Here is a 16,992-nt window from a genome sequence, read left to right as displayed (position 1 = left end):
GGCGGTATCAGCTCCTTAGGTATAGTGTGGGGTCATTCTGCACTGAGCAATTTGGTTTAATTTATTTATGTAATTATTTAGTATGATTTGGGGAAAACTCCCACGAAGAATAGTCAACAAAAAAGATAGCAATACTAATCCAAATCCGCGTTTTAATCTCAGTCGAAGATCCAGGAATTAGACTGATCCCATGGCAATATCGCAGCCGCTAACAGGCTGCCGATTCCACAAAATAGACTGATCTGAAAAGCCGCTGTGGGACCGACGAATCGAAAAAGTGGACGGATCCGAAACCATTATTGCAGACGCGATGGGACCGTCGGATCCAGAAAATAGACGGATCCCTTACTTGACTGAGGATCCAGGAAAAATGTTCGGGTGCCAGTTGTAATGCATGGTGGGTAGGATACGTGCATACAGGGACCAAAAAGGGGGAGAAGCTTCCACTTATGCACATTTATTCACTAAGAATAATAATTCCACCTTGACCACTCACTTCACTCCCCTTGTTTCCATTTGACTGGAAATTGCATCCAAAAGCAGCACATCGTGGCATTTTACTTCGCGAGTTTAGGCAGCAATAAGCAATTGTTGAACACGCTACACATTTGGAAAGATACCAATTACGTCATCACTGCGAGCCCGCAAACCATGGCGCCAACTAACGGTCAAAATATGGACTAAGTATTATAAAATATTGCCATTGATTTAACATTTTATGTGTTTCTAACAACATATTTTAGTACATGAGAACAATTGTGGTTTGTTAGAGCCTACATGTATTTAAGTCAGAGGATCACTTTAAGTCTGTGTGTGGGCCAGATGTTACTGATTTTATGACAGAGGCTGGGGGCCGGATGAAATTTGACCACGGGCCGCATTTGGCCCCCGGGCCGGGCTTTGTCTGCTCTAGAGTTAACAGTGAGACTGGAGAATCAGCAGAGCGTGACGAGCGGCTGAGCACTGTAGCACGTCTGCTCCACAGGCTATCGAGACTCACCAGTATCCATCCGCCACACCATTATCTTTTTGACCCTTGTTGCCATTTGGATTGCTTATTATGTGATGATATCGATGTATTAGATACATTAGATGCTTAAATCATAAAGCCTAGGTCCGAGGCGTTAAGGCTAAATACAATAAATACAGTGGTATGAAAAAGTATCTCAACCTTTTGGAATTCCTCACATTTCAGCATAAAATCACCATCAAATGTGGTCTGACCTTTGTCAAAATCATGCAGATGAAAAAACAGTGTCTGCTTTAAATAAAACTAAAATAAACTTAAAGTAGCCATGTCTGAACTTGGCCTGGGAAATCACCAAATACTCATGTATTAGTTCATCTTGGTCAGTGCCCTTTTCCCTTTTAAAGGGGAACAATAGTCATAGTTTTTTTTTTTAGATATGTGCCAAGGGTAGTGGGGGGACTGAGGGTGTTTTTTCTTTTGATGGGAGTTTTTTTTTCTGTTTTTTGTTCATCCCTGTGACTTTTTTTTTTTTTTTTGCTTTGTTTTGATATGTCAAAAAAGTGGAAAAATGCTCAAATGTTGTCATCTCATTATGTCGTGAACGCGTGTACCTAATTGAAATAATAATAATAAATATAAATAAATAAATAAATAAAGTAGCCAAAAAATGTACTCAAGTAGGAGAAGTATTACTTCAAAATAATATTAAGTAAAAGTAAAAGTAGTCATCGAAGAAATGTACTCAAGTACAAATAAGAAAGTATCCAGTGAAAAGAATACTCAGGTAATGAGTAACATTGTAAGTGCTTATTTATTTATTTTTCAATCAATTGTATTTCTTTTCCCAGCACAAACTTATCAATATGTTCTGTTGTTCTAATTATACTGTACAAAAAAAAAACATTGAATTCTGGCGAGAGAAAAAAAAAAATTATAGCATTACTCATCCAAAGAGCATGAGTGCCCTCTAGTGGAGAAAATAGTTCCTAGTTTGAATAGTGAATACGATATGAATATGATCATATCTCCGGTAGTCTGTGGTCAGTCGGTTCCAACAAAAAACTGGGAGAGAGGTTTAAATCCGCACTTTCGACCCATGTTGAGGGCAGCGCTCTATGTGAAAGACTTCATTTTTTACAGAGCTTTAAAGACGCCACCTGATAGAACAGGCGGGTCTGATCATAGAACGGCAAGCTTGCGTCAAATTGGTGTCAAATCTTTAAGAGCAACGAAAGAGTTGAGGCTTATTTATCATATTTAGTTTTATTTGCTCTGATGGGGAGGTTTAGAACATCTAAACTGTCAATGTGCACTTTGGACTTTTATTTGTTCATTTATGTTAGGCTACTTATTCATTTCCATGTGATTTAAAAAAGTAAATGCGCCATCCTCAAAATAAATTCCATTTCACTCTGCATAACATAAGTCATTTGTACTTATTTTTTGAATGTTACTTAGATCTTTATTATAAATATATTTTAAAAAATAAAGTAAATGTTTACATTAACTTCAATTTTAATATACATCCGATGTTCTTAAGTAATTAAAATTGAGATTTGGCATTTAGCATGTGAGGAAATGAGGGAAAATGAAAATTAGGAGCTGGAGGTTGGGGTTATTGCTGCTTTTTATTTATTTATTTTTTTATTTTATTTTGCAAATCATTGAAAAAACATACAATTTTGGATGAAAATCAATTTTTGTATGTGTGATAGAAGTAACTGTGCTAAAACAGTTTTCTTTGCATTTCAGAAGTTTAGGAGGTTTAAACCACCCCACCCCATCCCTAAAAAAGAAAGAAAAGATAAATAAATAAATAACATTTCTGGCTCCGTGGCGACCTTCACGTCGGGGAGATCCGGCAAGAAATTCTAGCCATTTTCACCCCTGCGCACAACCAAACATATACTGTAAAATGTGCCATTGTGTACACAGTCTAATGTGGCGTGACCTCACTGGCACCATGACTTCCTTTTTATTTTTCATTGCTGTGCTCTCCACATTATGCAAACTTTGATGGGGCCCAATGTGACCACTCAGCTGCAGCGAGTGGTAACTGTCACCTTGACTACCTCATGCTGCTCGATGTTCCTTTTCATCAACGGGTTCGTGTTGTTCACGTTCAGAAGTAAATATGTGCTTCGAGAGACGCACCGCGACATCCTGCTATACAACGTTTTGCGTGGATACACATTGCAGCTAACCTAACCCTGTTGATGTACATGCTGAGCACCTATCGCATCACCCTCATGTTTCCTGTGTGTGGCGTGCTCGCAATGCTTAGCAAACTCTTCAGTAGGATTTTTCCTCTGATAGTGGTGGTAATGTCCCTGTAGAGACATGTGGCTGTGTGCCACCCTCTCAGACACACCTCCTTCAGTGCCAGAAAAAACACAACGAGGTCCGTGCTCGCTATGTGGATCTTTTGTTTTCTATTTTCTCTCACTCAGGGTGTTTCTATGTTGATGGTTTTGCTTTTGACCAACTTAAGAGTAGGGAAATGACACAGGCTTGTGACTTTTATTCTCTCTTTATCGTGGTGGATTTTGAATTGTACAACAGCATTTGTACATACATCGTGTTTTCTTGGCAAGCCTGAGCATCATTCTGCATCATGTGCAAAACCGTCAAACTCCCAGGCCTATCGTAGAGGACCCGAGCTTAAAAAACTGCCCTTTCTGGGGTTGGAGGGATGCCCTGTACACAATGAATGACTATTTTTTTTGGGAATATTTTTCTATTACTAAGAAAAATATATAAATTCAATCCTATCTATATGAATGTTAATCTAGAAACAAAATGAAAATGAATAAAAACAGAAAGAGGAGTTGAGATACCTGTGCATTGCACATGTGATAAGCCCTCTATGAAAGCACACTGGTAAACCAGGCTCGGACAAGATTTTGCTTGATTCAAATGCTCTTTATTCATGCAATGAAAATAAATATACGCTTTGTACAGTAACACATGTAATTCTTCAAAGTCAGCAAGTGTACATGAGAATAAACTAGTTTGAAAACATGTCATTACAAATATAAAATAGGGTCACATGAAACATTTCACATCACACTAGAGCCTTTTCCTCCCACAAGTCAGTGTCACACATCGCTGAATTTCTGTAGCTGTTTGTTTCATGTGTATTACAATAGATTTGTACGGACACGTCCTGTTTTCAGCCGATGAACACCAATGACTAGGGATGGGAATCGAAATCCACACGTAGGTTCAAACGCTCGAAAGTATGTCTTCACTTCACGAGGAAAAATTACAACAAAGCGACGTGCAGTCATTGCAAGGTGGAGATAACTGCATCGGGAGGGAATACGACTGCGCTGTCCTCACAGAGAGGCTAAGGCTCAGTCCTGTAGTGACGGGATCTGTCGTTCACTTGAGTAAACGAATCCATTCCGGTTCGTTCAGTAAAAAGATTCGTTCAAACAAATCGTTCAACGAATCGTTCGCCCCCCTCATCTCCCTCCCCGCCCAAATGAATCGTTCGGTTAGTGAACGGGAAGTGACGTTGCCGAACGAATCACCAAAGACTGCTTCGCAGTATAACTGAACGGGAAGTGACATTGCTTGGTCCCTCCCTCTCTTGCACACAGGCTCCTCATTGACCACTCGTCGTAGTTTCAGAAATGAGTGACAGGCGATATCATTCTGCTTTCACAGACAGCCTCGTCTCCCTCCCGCTGCTGCAAAAGCGATGGAGAACTTCCGCGTCGTCTGTCCTCGTTCAATGGGATCAGTCATGGCTCGTGCTTGCATTTCGATTTAGGACACGGTTAAACATTTTCCTTTTGTGGGGGGAGTGGGGGTTTGGGGTCGGAGACGCACGGACTTTCTTTAGCATGATCTTGATCACATATACACTGCTGCTGCTACCAGCCAATGCGGCATGCTTGCTGTCACGAAAATACAAATAAATCCAAAATTTAATTTCTAAATATGGAACGACCAACACATCATATTTACCTCTCGCTCTGTTGTATTTTAGTTGTTATGCTCATCACTATTATTTTTGGTCACTAATGTTAAAACTAAAGTGTAAATAGCTAGTTGTCAAATGTGCTGCTCTGAAATAAAAACAATACTACATTTTGATATTTGACAGTTTAATTGCAAATCAGTATTAAGATGATCGTATTGAATTTTTGCACTGGTATTAACAAATAAAATAATCCGGTCAGCTCCCCTGTCGTTCCCTCATCTCAGATCGTCAAATGCTGACGAGAAATAATTGTTTGCTCTTTACGATGTTGCCTTTCTACTCTCATTAGTCTGTTAAGAAAAATGTAGACATATTGCGACATTTCCCGTGTCCGCGTGCGTTGTTTTTGGGCGCTTGTGTGGCACATGATGGACGGATGGACATAATTTTTCAAACCAACCAACACCCGACACGCTCTGACAGGAAAAAAAATAATAAAACAGTCGGGAAAAAATTGACGTGTATATACAGTTTCATTGCAAATCAGTATTATGGTGATCATACTAAATATTATTTTTTTCTGTGCACATATGAGGTAAATATCGCTGCCATGAAGCCTCCATATAGTGAAAGTTCTCTGCCCACTTCACTGCCGTCACGCGACCGCAGCTCACTTTTGCTTGCCTCGTAGCTACCCGTGTTTAAAACTACTGTAAATTTGATAGTATGTCGTCATAGGTAGTCCCGAGTCTGTTGAGAAAAGTATTACACTAAACCATGCTCGCTAGATTTGTGTGGTGTTTTTGTCTGTTTGAGCTGCATTTGATAGGCTCCACATTAACAAATATGTGACAAAGTCATTTCCTTTCATTTTTTGACTCGTTCACCACATTACTGGAAAGTCAAGTTAGCAGCAAGCTAGGTCAGGAACCGGAGGACCGAGTCACTGAGCGGGAAGTGACAACACTCAGTCTTGCCCCCCTGCCTGCACGCTGGCTGCTTATTGGCCACACGTGGAAGTGAGTGACAGACGCCCTGATTCTGTTTCCGCTCCCTCCCCTACCCGCGATGAGGCTGGCGTCTGATTGGTCGTGTGCGATGTCAGAAGACGCTGCCGCTTGCTCAACGCCCTCCCACGCAGCGAACAAGCACCAACTTCATAGAACGAATCAGTGCAGATGGTGATTAGTTCGGTCTCGTTCACCCAAACAATTCGTTCAAAAAGAACGAATCGTTCGCGACCGATACAACACTACAGTCCTGGCTATAGACCCTACCCACGTGACGTCACAACTCCTTCCTCCTGACTGGTGCCGCCCAATTGTCCGTCAACACATCATGTTTCCCTGTTACGGGTACGTACATTCCTCCTATTTACGACGTGTTTTTCTGCTCGTTAACATTAATAATCAAAATGGTGAAGGTGTGTGTGGCGGTCGGTTGCAATAACAGAGAAGATAGACGGAGAGACTTGAAGTTCTACCGGATTCCGAGAGACCCGGAGAGAAGAGAGCGAGATGGGCTGCTGCAATTCGACGAGAAAACTGGGCTCCAAACGATTACCGCAGATTATGTAGTAGTCATTTTATATCTGGTAAGATGCATTTAATATATATTTAGAGGGTTTTGGGCTGACAACCACAATTAAGATCATTGCTAGGCTAATCGCCGACAACATACACGTATGTATGTAGTGAGAGTGCTATCGCTAAACCATATAAACATTAAAAGCCCCAACTCCATTGACAAACGACATGAAATACATTAGACTTGACAGTGGATGTTAGCAATAACAAAAGATTTTGAATTGAAAATTTCGTAACTCACCTTTCCAAGCACAAGATAGATTCCTGCCGAATTTTCGTGGACGAGGACCTGTTTCACCCAACCAGCAACGAAGTATTTATAAGCCTCCAAGCTCTTAAAGTTTTTCAAGTTTTCGTGAGAATAGGCTGATTTTGTGTGGACAAGATAGTTGTACAGTTCAGGGTAGCTAGCAGATGTCAGGCAAATACGGCGGAGACAGCGGGTCGAAAAACATCGATTTAGGCATCAAATATGGATCTGGCGAATGGATAAACTGAAGCTTTTCCACATAACACCTTTTATGCAACGCATCAAGTGAGTTTACGGCATCCGAAAGCACCGGGTCTTCCATGAAATGCATTATAAATTGCTCGATCAATTGATACCATTGATAATACAGACACAAAATGACGGACAAGTGGGCGGAACCATACAGCGAGCACGTGATTTTGTGACGTCGGTGGGTAGGGTCTATACAGCTAGCTAAACTCCCAAACAAATGATGATGCAGAAGACGTTGGTATAATTTGCTGACTTTATTCAACCATCACTTGAAGAGTGAAACTAAGAATAGAAATGAAACAAATCAATTTCGTCCCCAATAACAAACAGGGTTGCATCAACGTAAATCAGCGATGATTAGCTGCTAATAACAGTAATAACAAATGGTTAGCATGCGTTCGCTAGCATTAGCACATCGTTCAAACCACTACACAACTGGATTTAAGTGTCCGATCGTGAGTGGAAACACAACAACAACAACACAAAAGATGATACATACAGGCGTTTCCTCTGTAGATATTAACATTAACAACGAACGTAGGCTCGTAGAAGTGTTTCCCTCTCTCACTAACTCGCTCACTCGCTTGGATGCGGCATTTCTTCCTCGGGTGTAAGCGCGCTATTCTTCACGTGAGCGCGTTCTTCATCGCGTGAGGAAGGGCAAGGGCGCCCCCACTTGAGCGTGTAAGCGCCACAAAAAATAAAAGGCATGCATTTCAATGTAATGGTAAATAATACACGTTAACCCAGTAGTCCCCAAACTGCGGCCCGCGGCCCAAATACGGCCCGCCTCCACATTTGGTCCGGCCGTTTTGAATTTTTTTTTTTTCTCAATCGTGTTATTTATTTCCTGGCCTTTTCCTTGAAGAATTCAGAGAGGGTTATTTGGTTACTATCTATTTAATTAATAGTGTTATTATTATTAGGGCTGTCAAATTTATCGCGTTAACGCGCGGTAATTAATTTTTTTAATTAATCACGTTAAAATATTTGACGCAATTAACGTACATGTTCCGCTCAGAAAGTATTCTGCCTTTTGGCAAGTTTTACAGCAAGGCTTTTTGCGCTGTCCAACAGCGAACTCTTGTGTTCGCTTTGCGACATGGTTTATTATTTTCTTCTTTTCTTTCTTCATTATGGCTGCACGACGTCTCAGGCTGATAATGTTGTGCTTATATGATCCTTGGACAAGATTTGTCCGTAAGTATGGTTGTTGTAAAGAATGTACATGTACATGTATTATGTTAGTAAGCGAAATGTTATATTTTTTGTATGAGACGCTTTTTGTTTATGTTTAGTGAACCTGTGAAGCGTGCTAAGCTAACGTTGTTGCTAATGCAATGCTTGTGTACTTTTATTTTGTAGTTTTACGACGGTCTAAAGGGGACAATGGTTTGAGGCCATTTTATTAATAAATCAGATGAAAAAGGAAGAAGTCTAATTAATAAGGCGTCGTTCACTAGCTGTCTAGCTTTGGAAAAAGTAGATGCTTCGGAGTGAGGACAGCATAGACAGATTTAAATGACAGTAGAGTGAAATGCCCACTACACTCCTTATGTACCGTATGTTGAATGTATATATCCATCTTGTGTCTTATCTTTCCATTCCAACAATTTATTTTACAGAATATATATATAATTTACAGAAAAATATGGCATGTTTTATAGATGGTTTGAGTTTCGATTAATTGCGATTAATTACGATGAATTAATTTTTAAGCTGTAATTAACTCGATTAAAAATTGTAATCGTTTGACAGCCCTAATTATTATATTATATTATTATTTCTATTTTATTTACTTTCATTCCGTGAAGAATCCAGAAAGGGTTATTTGATTGTGGCTTTCTGAAAAACAAAAATTTTTTACATTTATGCACTTCTGCAATCGTCACACTTTTTCTGTTACAAACTGACCCCGGCCCCTCATCAGAGAAGGGAAAAGTTATGTGGCCCTCACAGGAAAAAGTTTGGGGACCCCTGCTTTAACACATATTGCCAAAGGCAGAACAACAACCTATCTGCCAATATATACCAATATTTTTTATTTCTATTAGATAAATGTTTCAGTAAAATGTTACACATTCTTGTGTATTTGCCACTTATTGCCACAGTTAACATTGAGGCTTTGGGCCTCTTTTGATCTCGTTGTGAGTTTGTAAGGTTGTGACTTCTGATTAACCAAACTCAATGCCAATCAAAACGTTTGTTCTTCTTTTTCCCCAAATTAGAATCGATAAGAGAATCGATAAAGAATCGCATCGTTAAGCAATATCGATAATGGAATCGGAATCGTAAAAATCCTATCAATTCCCATCCCTACTAATGACAAATAAATGTGATGACAAAAGGTAGAACTTATACATGTAGTCTAAATGTTTCTCTGAGTTGAAAGCTGTAGCGTTTGCAAGGTTTGAATGCAGAGGCAGAAGGAAAGAATAATGCTCTCAGGACACAACAGCCTTGACCGGCCCTTTGGCGCAACAGCAGAATAGATAGAGGAGTTCAATTCTGAGGTTTTGATCTCTCAGCCCATAGACGAGTGAGCTCAGAGATCTGGGCAGTAAGAAAAAGCACACAAACAGAAAGATCCGTATTTGGTTAAAAGCTACCCAGTTCAACAAAGGTGAGAGAATTGTGAGGATATTGGAGTAGATCACAGACAAAAGGCTGAGGCTTAGCTGCACCAGGTGCAGCAGCAATGTGCCTTTTGCTTTACGCACAGAGACTTTGTCCGTGGCTGCCGATCTGGCTGCTATGACTATGCCAACGTAGCTGGAAATGTTGGCCAGGCCTGCAACGAAGAACACCAAAACCGAGTAGGTATTGTGGAAAATTTCAGAAAAGGGCAGGAGGAACATAGAGCTGTAACGGCATGGCTGTGTCATTTGCAGACTCTCCAGCTGTTCAAAAGGAAACCTCAAAATTAATAGGTCTTGAATCAGAAGAATTATAAAACACACGATCCACATTCCAAGCATGGCCCTCACTGTGTTCCCTTTGGTCATGATGGAGGCGTGTCTTAGAGGGTGGCACACAGCCACATATCTCTCTAGCGACATAGCAACCAGCACCAAAGTAGAAATCCTACTGAAGAGATTACCGAAAAGGACCAGTACACTGCACACGGGATACGTGAAGATGACGCGAAAGGAGTTCAAACAATACATCAGCTGAGAGACAACCAGTTGCAGTGTGTCTCCGAGCAGCAGGTTATACAGCAGGATGTACCGCGATGTCTCCCGAAACATACATTTGTTCCTTAAAGTGAACAACATGATCCCATTCAGAAATAATAAAATCCAACAGAAGGAGATAGTCAAGGCGGCAGACACTATTCGTTCTGCAAGGCTTAACCTTATGGTAACATTGGCTAGTGAAAGACTTTGCATGAATGTTAGAGATACAACGAGGAAAACATAAAAACAGTGACGCTGGAAATGTCCAGCATCGATTGCACGCTTTATAGGTTTTCATGCTCCATTTTGATGGATTGCGTTACCACCAACACCATTGTTGCAATGTCACCGCCTCTTACAGGTGCCTCACTGAAACACACGAACATCATTATGAATACCAAAAAAAAAAAGACAGTAAAAACCTTTAACCTTTTCAAGGACAGGGGTCAGTACAGTGAAGTGAAATTTAAAAGTTGACATTTCAGACCATTAAACCTTAAAATAGCAAGGGACAGTATGTAAATATAGTATATATAGAAAATTTACATATACAGCATATGTACATATACATATATTCATGCACACAGTGCCGGCCAAAAGTATTGGCACCCCTGCAATTCTGTCAGATCATGCTGAATTTTCCCAGAAAATGATTGCAATTAGAAGTGCTTTGGTAGTAATATCTTCATATGTTTTGCTTGCAACGAAAAAACACAAACGCGAATGAAAAAATCAAATCATTATCATTTTACGCAAAATTCCAAAATGGGCCAGACAAAAGCATTGGCACCCTCAGCCTAATACTTGGTTACCATTAGACAAAATAATGGTGAACAGCCGCTTCCAGTATCCATCAATGAGTTTCTTACAATGCTCTGCTGGAATTTTAGACCGTTCATCTTTGGCAACTGCTCCAGGTCTCTGAGATTTGAATGGTGTCTTCTCCAAACTGCCCTCTTCTGATCTCTCCACAGGTGTTCTATGGGATTCAGCTCTAGAGTCATTGTTGGCCACTTTAGAAGTCTCCAGTGCTTTCTCTCAAATCATTTTGTAGTGCTTTTTGAAGTGTGTTTTGGGACATTGTCCTTCTGGAAGACCCATGATCTCTGAGGGAGACCCACATTTCTGCCCTTTGACGTGACCTCACTGGCACCATGACTTCCTTTTTATTTTTAATTAGTGTGCCGTCCACATCCTGCAAACTTTGATGAGGCCTAATGTGACCACCCATTTGCAGTGATTGGTAACTGTTACCTTGACTACCTCCTGCTGCTCGATGTTCCTCTTCATCAATGGGTTCATATTGTTCACGTTGAAAAGAAATATGTTTCCGGAGATGCAGCGCTACATCCAGCTATACAAGCTTCTGCTTGGAGACACATTGGACCTGACCATAACCCATCTGATGTACCTGCTGAGCACCTTCTGCATTACCCTCATGTTTCCTGTGTGTGGCGTGCTCGCAATGCTTAGCAAACTCTTCAGTCGGACGTCTCCTCTGATGCTGGTGGTAATGTCCATGGAGAGATATGTGGCTGTGTGCCACCCACTCAGACACGCCTCCATTAGTGCCAGAAAGAACACAACGAAGGCAGTGCTTGCCATGTGGATCTTTGATTTTCTATTTTCTCTCATTCAGGGTTTTTTTTTATATTGTTGATGTTCGCTTAGGACCAACTTAAGAGTAGGTAAATGACATAGACTTGTGGCTTTTATTCTCTCTTTATCGTGGTGGATTTTGAATTGTACAACAGTATTTGTACATACAGTATATCCTGTTATCTTGGCAAGCCTGAGCTACATGTGCAAAACCCTCTAGCTCCCAGGCCTGTGGTACAAGAAAATATATATGTATATATGTATGTATGTATGTATGTATGTATGTATGTATGTATATACATATAGTCAATGTATATATACAATTAATTACTACTTTATTTTGAAAAATTTTCCATGATTAAGAAATACTGTATGTATATAAGTTCAATACTGTCTATATGAATGTTAATCTAGAAACAAAATGAATTAAATGAAAATGAATAAAAACACAAAGATGGGTGGAGATACCTGTACATTGCACATGTGATAAGCCCTCTAAGAAAGCTCTCACTGGTAAACCAGGCTCGGACAAGATTTTGCTTCATTCAAATGCTCTTTATTCATGCAATGAAAATAAATGTACACTTTGTAGACGAACACGTGTAATTCTTCAGTTCAGCAATTCTAAGTATACATGAGAACAAACTACTTTGAAAACATGTCATTACAAACATAAAATAGGGTCACATTAAACACTTCACATCACACTAGAGCCTTTTTCCTCCCACAAGTCAGTGTCACACATCGCTGAAATTCTGTAGCTGTTTGTTTCATGTGTATTACAATAGATTTGTACAGACACGTTCTGTTTTCAGCCGATGAACACTAATGCCAGATAAATGTGATGACAAAAGGTAGAACTTACAGATTTAGTCTAAATGTTTCTCTGAGTTGAAAGCTGTAGCATTTGTAAAGTTTGAATGCAGAGGCAGAAGGAAAGAATAATGCTCTCAGGACACAACAGCTTTGACCGGCCCTTTGGCGCGACAGCAGAATAGATAGAGTTCAATTCTGAGGCTTTGATCTCTCATCCCATAGACGAGTGAACTCAGAGATCTGGGCAGTAAGAAAAAGAACACAAACAGAAAGATCTGTATTTGGTTAAAAACTACCCAGTTCAACAAAGTTGAGAGAACTATGAGGATGTTGGGGTAGATCACAGACAAAAGGCTGAGGCTTAGCTGCACCAGGTGCAGCAGCAATGTGCTTTTTGCTTTCTGCGCTGAGACTTCGTCCGTGGCTGCCGATCTGGCTGCTATGACTATGCCAACGTAGCTGGAAATGTTGGCCAGGCCTGCAACGAAGAACACCAAAACAGAGTAGGTATTGTCGAACATTTCAGTCAATGGCAGGAGGGACATAGCGATGGAATGGCATGGCTGTGTCATTTGGAGACTCTCCAGCTGTTCAAAAGGAAACTTCAAAATTAATAGGTCTTGAATCAGAAGAATTATAAAACACACGATCCACATTCCAAGCATGGCCCTCACTGTGTTCCCTCTGGTCATGATGGAGGCGTGTCTGAGAGGGTGGCACACAGCCACATATCTCTCCAGCGACATAGCGACCAGCACCAAAGGAGAAATCCTACTGAAGAGATTAGTGAGAAGGACCAGTACACCGCACGCAGGATACGTGAGGGTTATGGGGGGCCGTTAGGGACATAATTCAGGATTACCTTTCACACACACTTATCAAACGTTCTCACACACTCTATTGAAACATTTTCTGTGAGAACGTTTGATAAGTGTGTGTGAAAGGTAATCCTGAATTATGTCCCTAACGGCCCCCCATACGTATGTATGTGTGCGTGAATATCACATGTATGCGTGCGAGAATCTCACATCTATACGTGCGCAGAAAATGTTTCAATAGAGTGTGTGAGAACGTTTGATAAGTGTGTGTGAAAGGTAATCCTGAATTATGTCCCTAACGGCCCCCCATAGATGTCTCCTGAAACATACATTTGTTACTCAAAGTGAATAACATGATCCCATTGAGAAATAGCAAAATCAAGCATAAGGAGGTAGTCAAGGTGGCAGAAACTGTTCGTTCCGCAAGGCTTAACCCTGTGGTAACATTGGCTAGTAAAATACCTTGCATGAATGTTAGAGAGACAACGAGAAAGAAAAACAAACAGTGACGCTTGAAACGTCGAGTCTGATCGCACTGCCATCGCACGTTTTATATGTTTTCATGCTCCATTTGGATGCTTTGCGTTACCATGCAACACCATCGCTGCAATGTCACCGCCTCTTACAGGCGTCGCACTGGAACACACGAGCATCATTATGAGTACAAAAAAAAAAAGACGCTTCCTGAAGCAGCAGACCACTCTGGCACATCGATCAGGACTAATCTTGGCCCCTTCTTCTCTACATAACTGCTTTTAGTTCAGTCAGATTCCTGGAATGTCTGGGATGAATCGCTGTCTTTAGGTCATGCCACAGCATCTCAATGGGGTTCAAGTCTGAATTTTGACTTGGCCACTCCAGAGCTTGTATTTTTTTCTTCTGAAACCATTCAAAGTTGATGTACTCTTGTGTTTTGTATCATTGTGTTGTTGCAGCATCCATCCTCTTTTTAGCTGCAACTGTCTGACAGACGGCCTCAGGTTTTCCTGCAAAATATCCTAATAAACTTTTGAATTCATTCTTCCAATAATGATTGCAAGTTGTTAAGGCCCTGAGTCAGCAAAACAGCCCCAAGTCATGATGCTCCCACCACCATGCTTCACGGTGGGGATGAGGTGATGATGTTGGTGAGCTGTTCCAGTTTTCCTCCACACATGACGTTGTGGTTTTCTCTCAACCAATTCAACTTTTGTTTCATCAGTTCACAAAATATTTTGTCAAAACTTTTGTGGAGTGTCCAAGACCCTTTTTGCGAACATTAAACAAGCAACAATGGTTTTATTTTTAGACAGCAGTGACTTCTTCCCATGAACAATATTCTTGGCCATAGTTTTTTACATATAGTTGATGTGTGAACATAGATATTGGACTGCGCCAGTGATTTCTGTAAGTCTTTAGCAGACAGAGGATCGCGGTCCAAGACCGGACCACGGCACATCTCTCCGCAGATCGAGGCAAATGGCACTTCTCAAAAAAGAAATAAAAAATACGAAAAACAAACAATTTTTTTTTAACATATACCGTATTGGCCCGAATATAAGATGGTGTTTCAGGGCCGTTCCTGACCAATTTTGAGCCCTAGGCAACATATTTGTCGCACCACCCCACCCCCACCCCCATATTTTCACCACATATATTTAAACACTCATACTGAAAAAGCACGTTATCTCTTTGTAATTTATTATATGAAAAAAGACAATGTACAAGTGCAGAAATTAAAAGAAAAATGCTCTAATAACTATTCAAAAGCACCAATAAAAAACTCCAAAAACAAATGCAAGAAATAAATTACAATTGTTATTACATAGGGTGACCATATTTTGATTTCCAAAAAAGAGGACACTCAGCCCGGCCTCGAGATTTTACTCGAAGTCCACTCAAAGATGCCAACTAACTTTAATATAAAAGTGTGTGTTAATCTAGTGTGTGCCTCCTCCATCTGGATATAAAAATTCAGTTTTATTTAAAAAAACAAAACAAAAAAACATAGGCCTATTGCCATATAGTATATACTATACACTATATGGAAATATATTTTTTTACTCAACTGGTAACTCAACCGGCTTTATTCTTCCTAAAAAAATAATCTAACCTTAAAAAAAAAAAAAAAAAAAAAAACTAATAATGATTAAAGAAATATCTATATATATAATGCAGACCCATGGAAATGTAGTCCAGTCAATACGCACACACAGTAGGCTATGCGCCAACTCAACATTTTTATAAATTTCTATCACGACAATTGTCGTTGACAAATTGTTATTCCCACTCAATTTTTATTCTTATTCAGTGTTGTAGATTGTACGCAAACAATAACCGAAATAAACTGACAAGCTATTCAACCAGCATGTTTCCAAACTTAGAAGTTCAAAACTACATTGCCCATAATGCCTAGCGCGGCTGAACGCACTGATAGCTACCCTGTTAGCAATTATCGGGCTTTGCTATTAGGCTCGAGCGTATGACGTGGCACTCGCGAGGTTTCCGCCCCTATCGCCATGTTGGAAGCAGGAAGTACGGTGTCAGAACTCGGGGAAACATAAACAGTGAGGCATTTCGACTCAGGTCGCTCTTTAAAAATGATTGGAAATTATTGTTCGGTAAAGAATTGCAACAACCGATCGAATAGAAAGGAAAATGTACAGCTCGACGGAACCCCACTGAGTTTCTTCCGGATCCCTACATGGAGAAAAGGCGAGGGAAAGCTCATATCTGAATTTACCAAGCGTCGAAGAATGGCATGGGTGGCCTCGATCAGAAGGAAGGACATAACGTTTGATTCTCCAGTTACACACATAGTTTGCTCTATGCACTTCCACTTTGGTAAGTTAATTTCGTTTGTCTACGCAAATTTCGGTAACTTTATGCCCTAAGTTGGCCTGTTGTTAGCTAAAGCTACAGCTAAACAACTAGCATGCATACATGTGCATTAGGGCTGTCCCAAACGACTAATTTTCTCCCGATTAGTCAGCCGACTATTTTTACGATTAGTCGACTAATTGAATAGTTACAATTTTATTTTCATTTTTAATTTATTTTAATTGACTAACTTAGCGATTAAATTTTTGTTGACGCTTATCAATTCACAAAAACATATTGGAACACGTAAATTATTTATTTAAGTACAAATAAACACGTAAATAACAATAATAAATCAAAAAATAAACAACGAGTTCAAATGCTGATAGAATTAACTAGTGCAAAAGAATGGAATGTAAACAGATTCAGAACACTGACTTCGCCTTTCCAACATGATTCAAAACAATTCTTAAAAAAACACCTCGCATTAATATTATAGTATAGTACTATATATAATAGTATTATAATAATTATTCATTGCCAATCAGATTTTTCATAAAGGGTGTCATTTTAAAGGTATTTTTAGTGTAGAATCTGAATTTTGAAGTAGAGCAGGGCGGTAAACCGAAAATTTACCGTTACCGAAATTCTTCACGATGACCGACTTAATTTTGACCATGTCGGTAAATTCGGTAATTTAATAAAACAAGAAAATATAGTCTTTTCATCCCGCTCTGACTCTGTGTTGTTCGGCTATGTTCATTCCCCTTTAAGAAAGCAGGCAGTGTGCTTACT

General features: G+C 39.9%; 1 protein-coding gene across 1 annotated transcript; it reads right to left on the bottom strand.

The window, feature by feature from the left end:
• Window positions 1-9,433: 9,433 nt before the first annotated feature.
• On the bottom strand, window positions 9,434-10,378 carry LOC130911265 (odorant receptor 131-2-like). The gene has a single exon (XM_057829111.1). It carries the CDS (start codon window positions 10,376-10,378, stop codon window positions 9,434-9,436), a length of 945 nt encoding a protein of 314 aa, XP_057685094.1.
• Window positions 10,379-16,992: the final 6,614 nt, after the last annotated feature.

This window comes from Corythoichthys intestinalis, unplaced genomic scaffold (genome assembly GCF_030265065.1).
Source record: "Corythoichthys intestinalis isolate RoL2023-P3 unplaced genomic scaffold, ASM3026506v1 HiC_scaffold_23, whole genome shotgun sequence".
Classification (NCBI taxonomy): domain Eukaryota; kingdom Metazoa; phylum Chordata; class Actinopteri; order Syngnathiformes; family Syngnathidae; genus Corythoichthys; species Corythoichthys intestinalis.
This window is presented reverse-complemented; position numbering and strand designations above follow the sequence as displayed.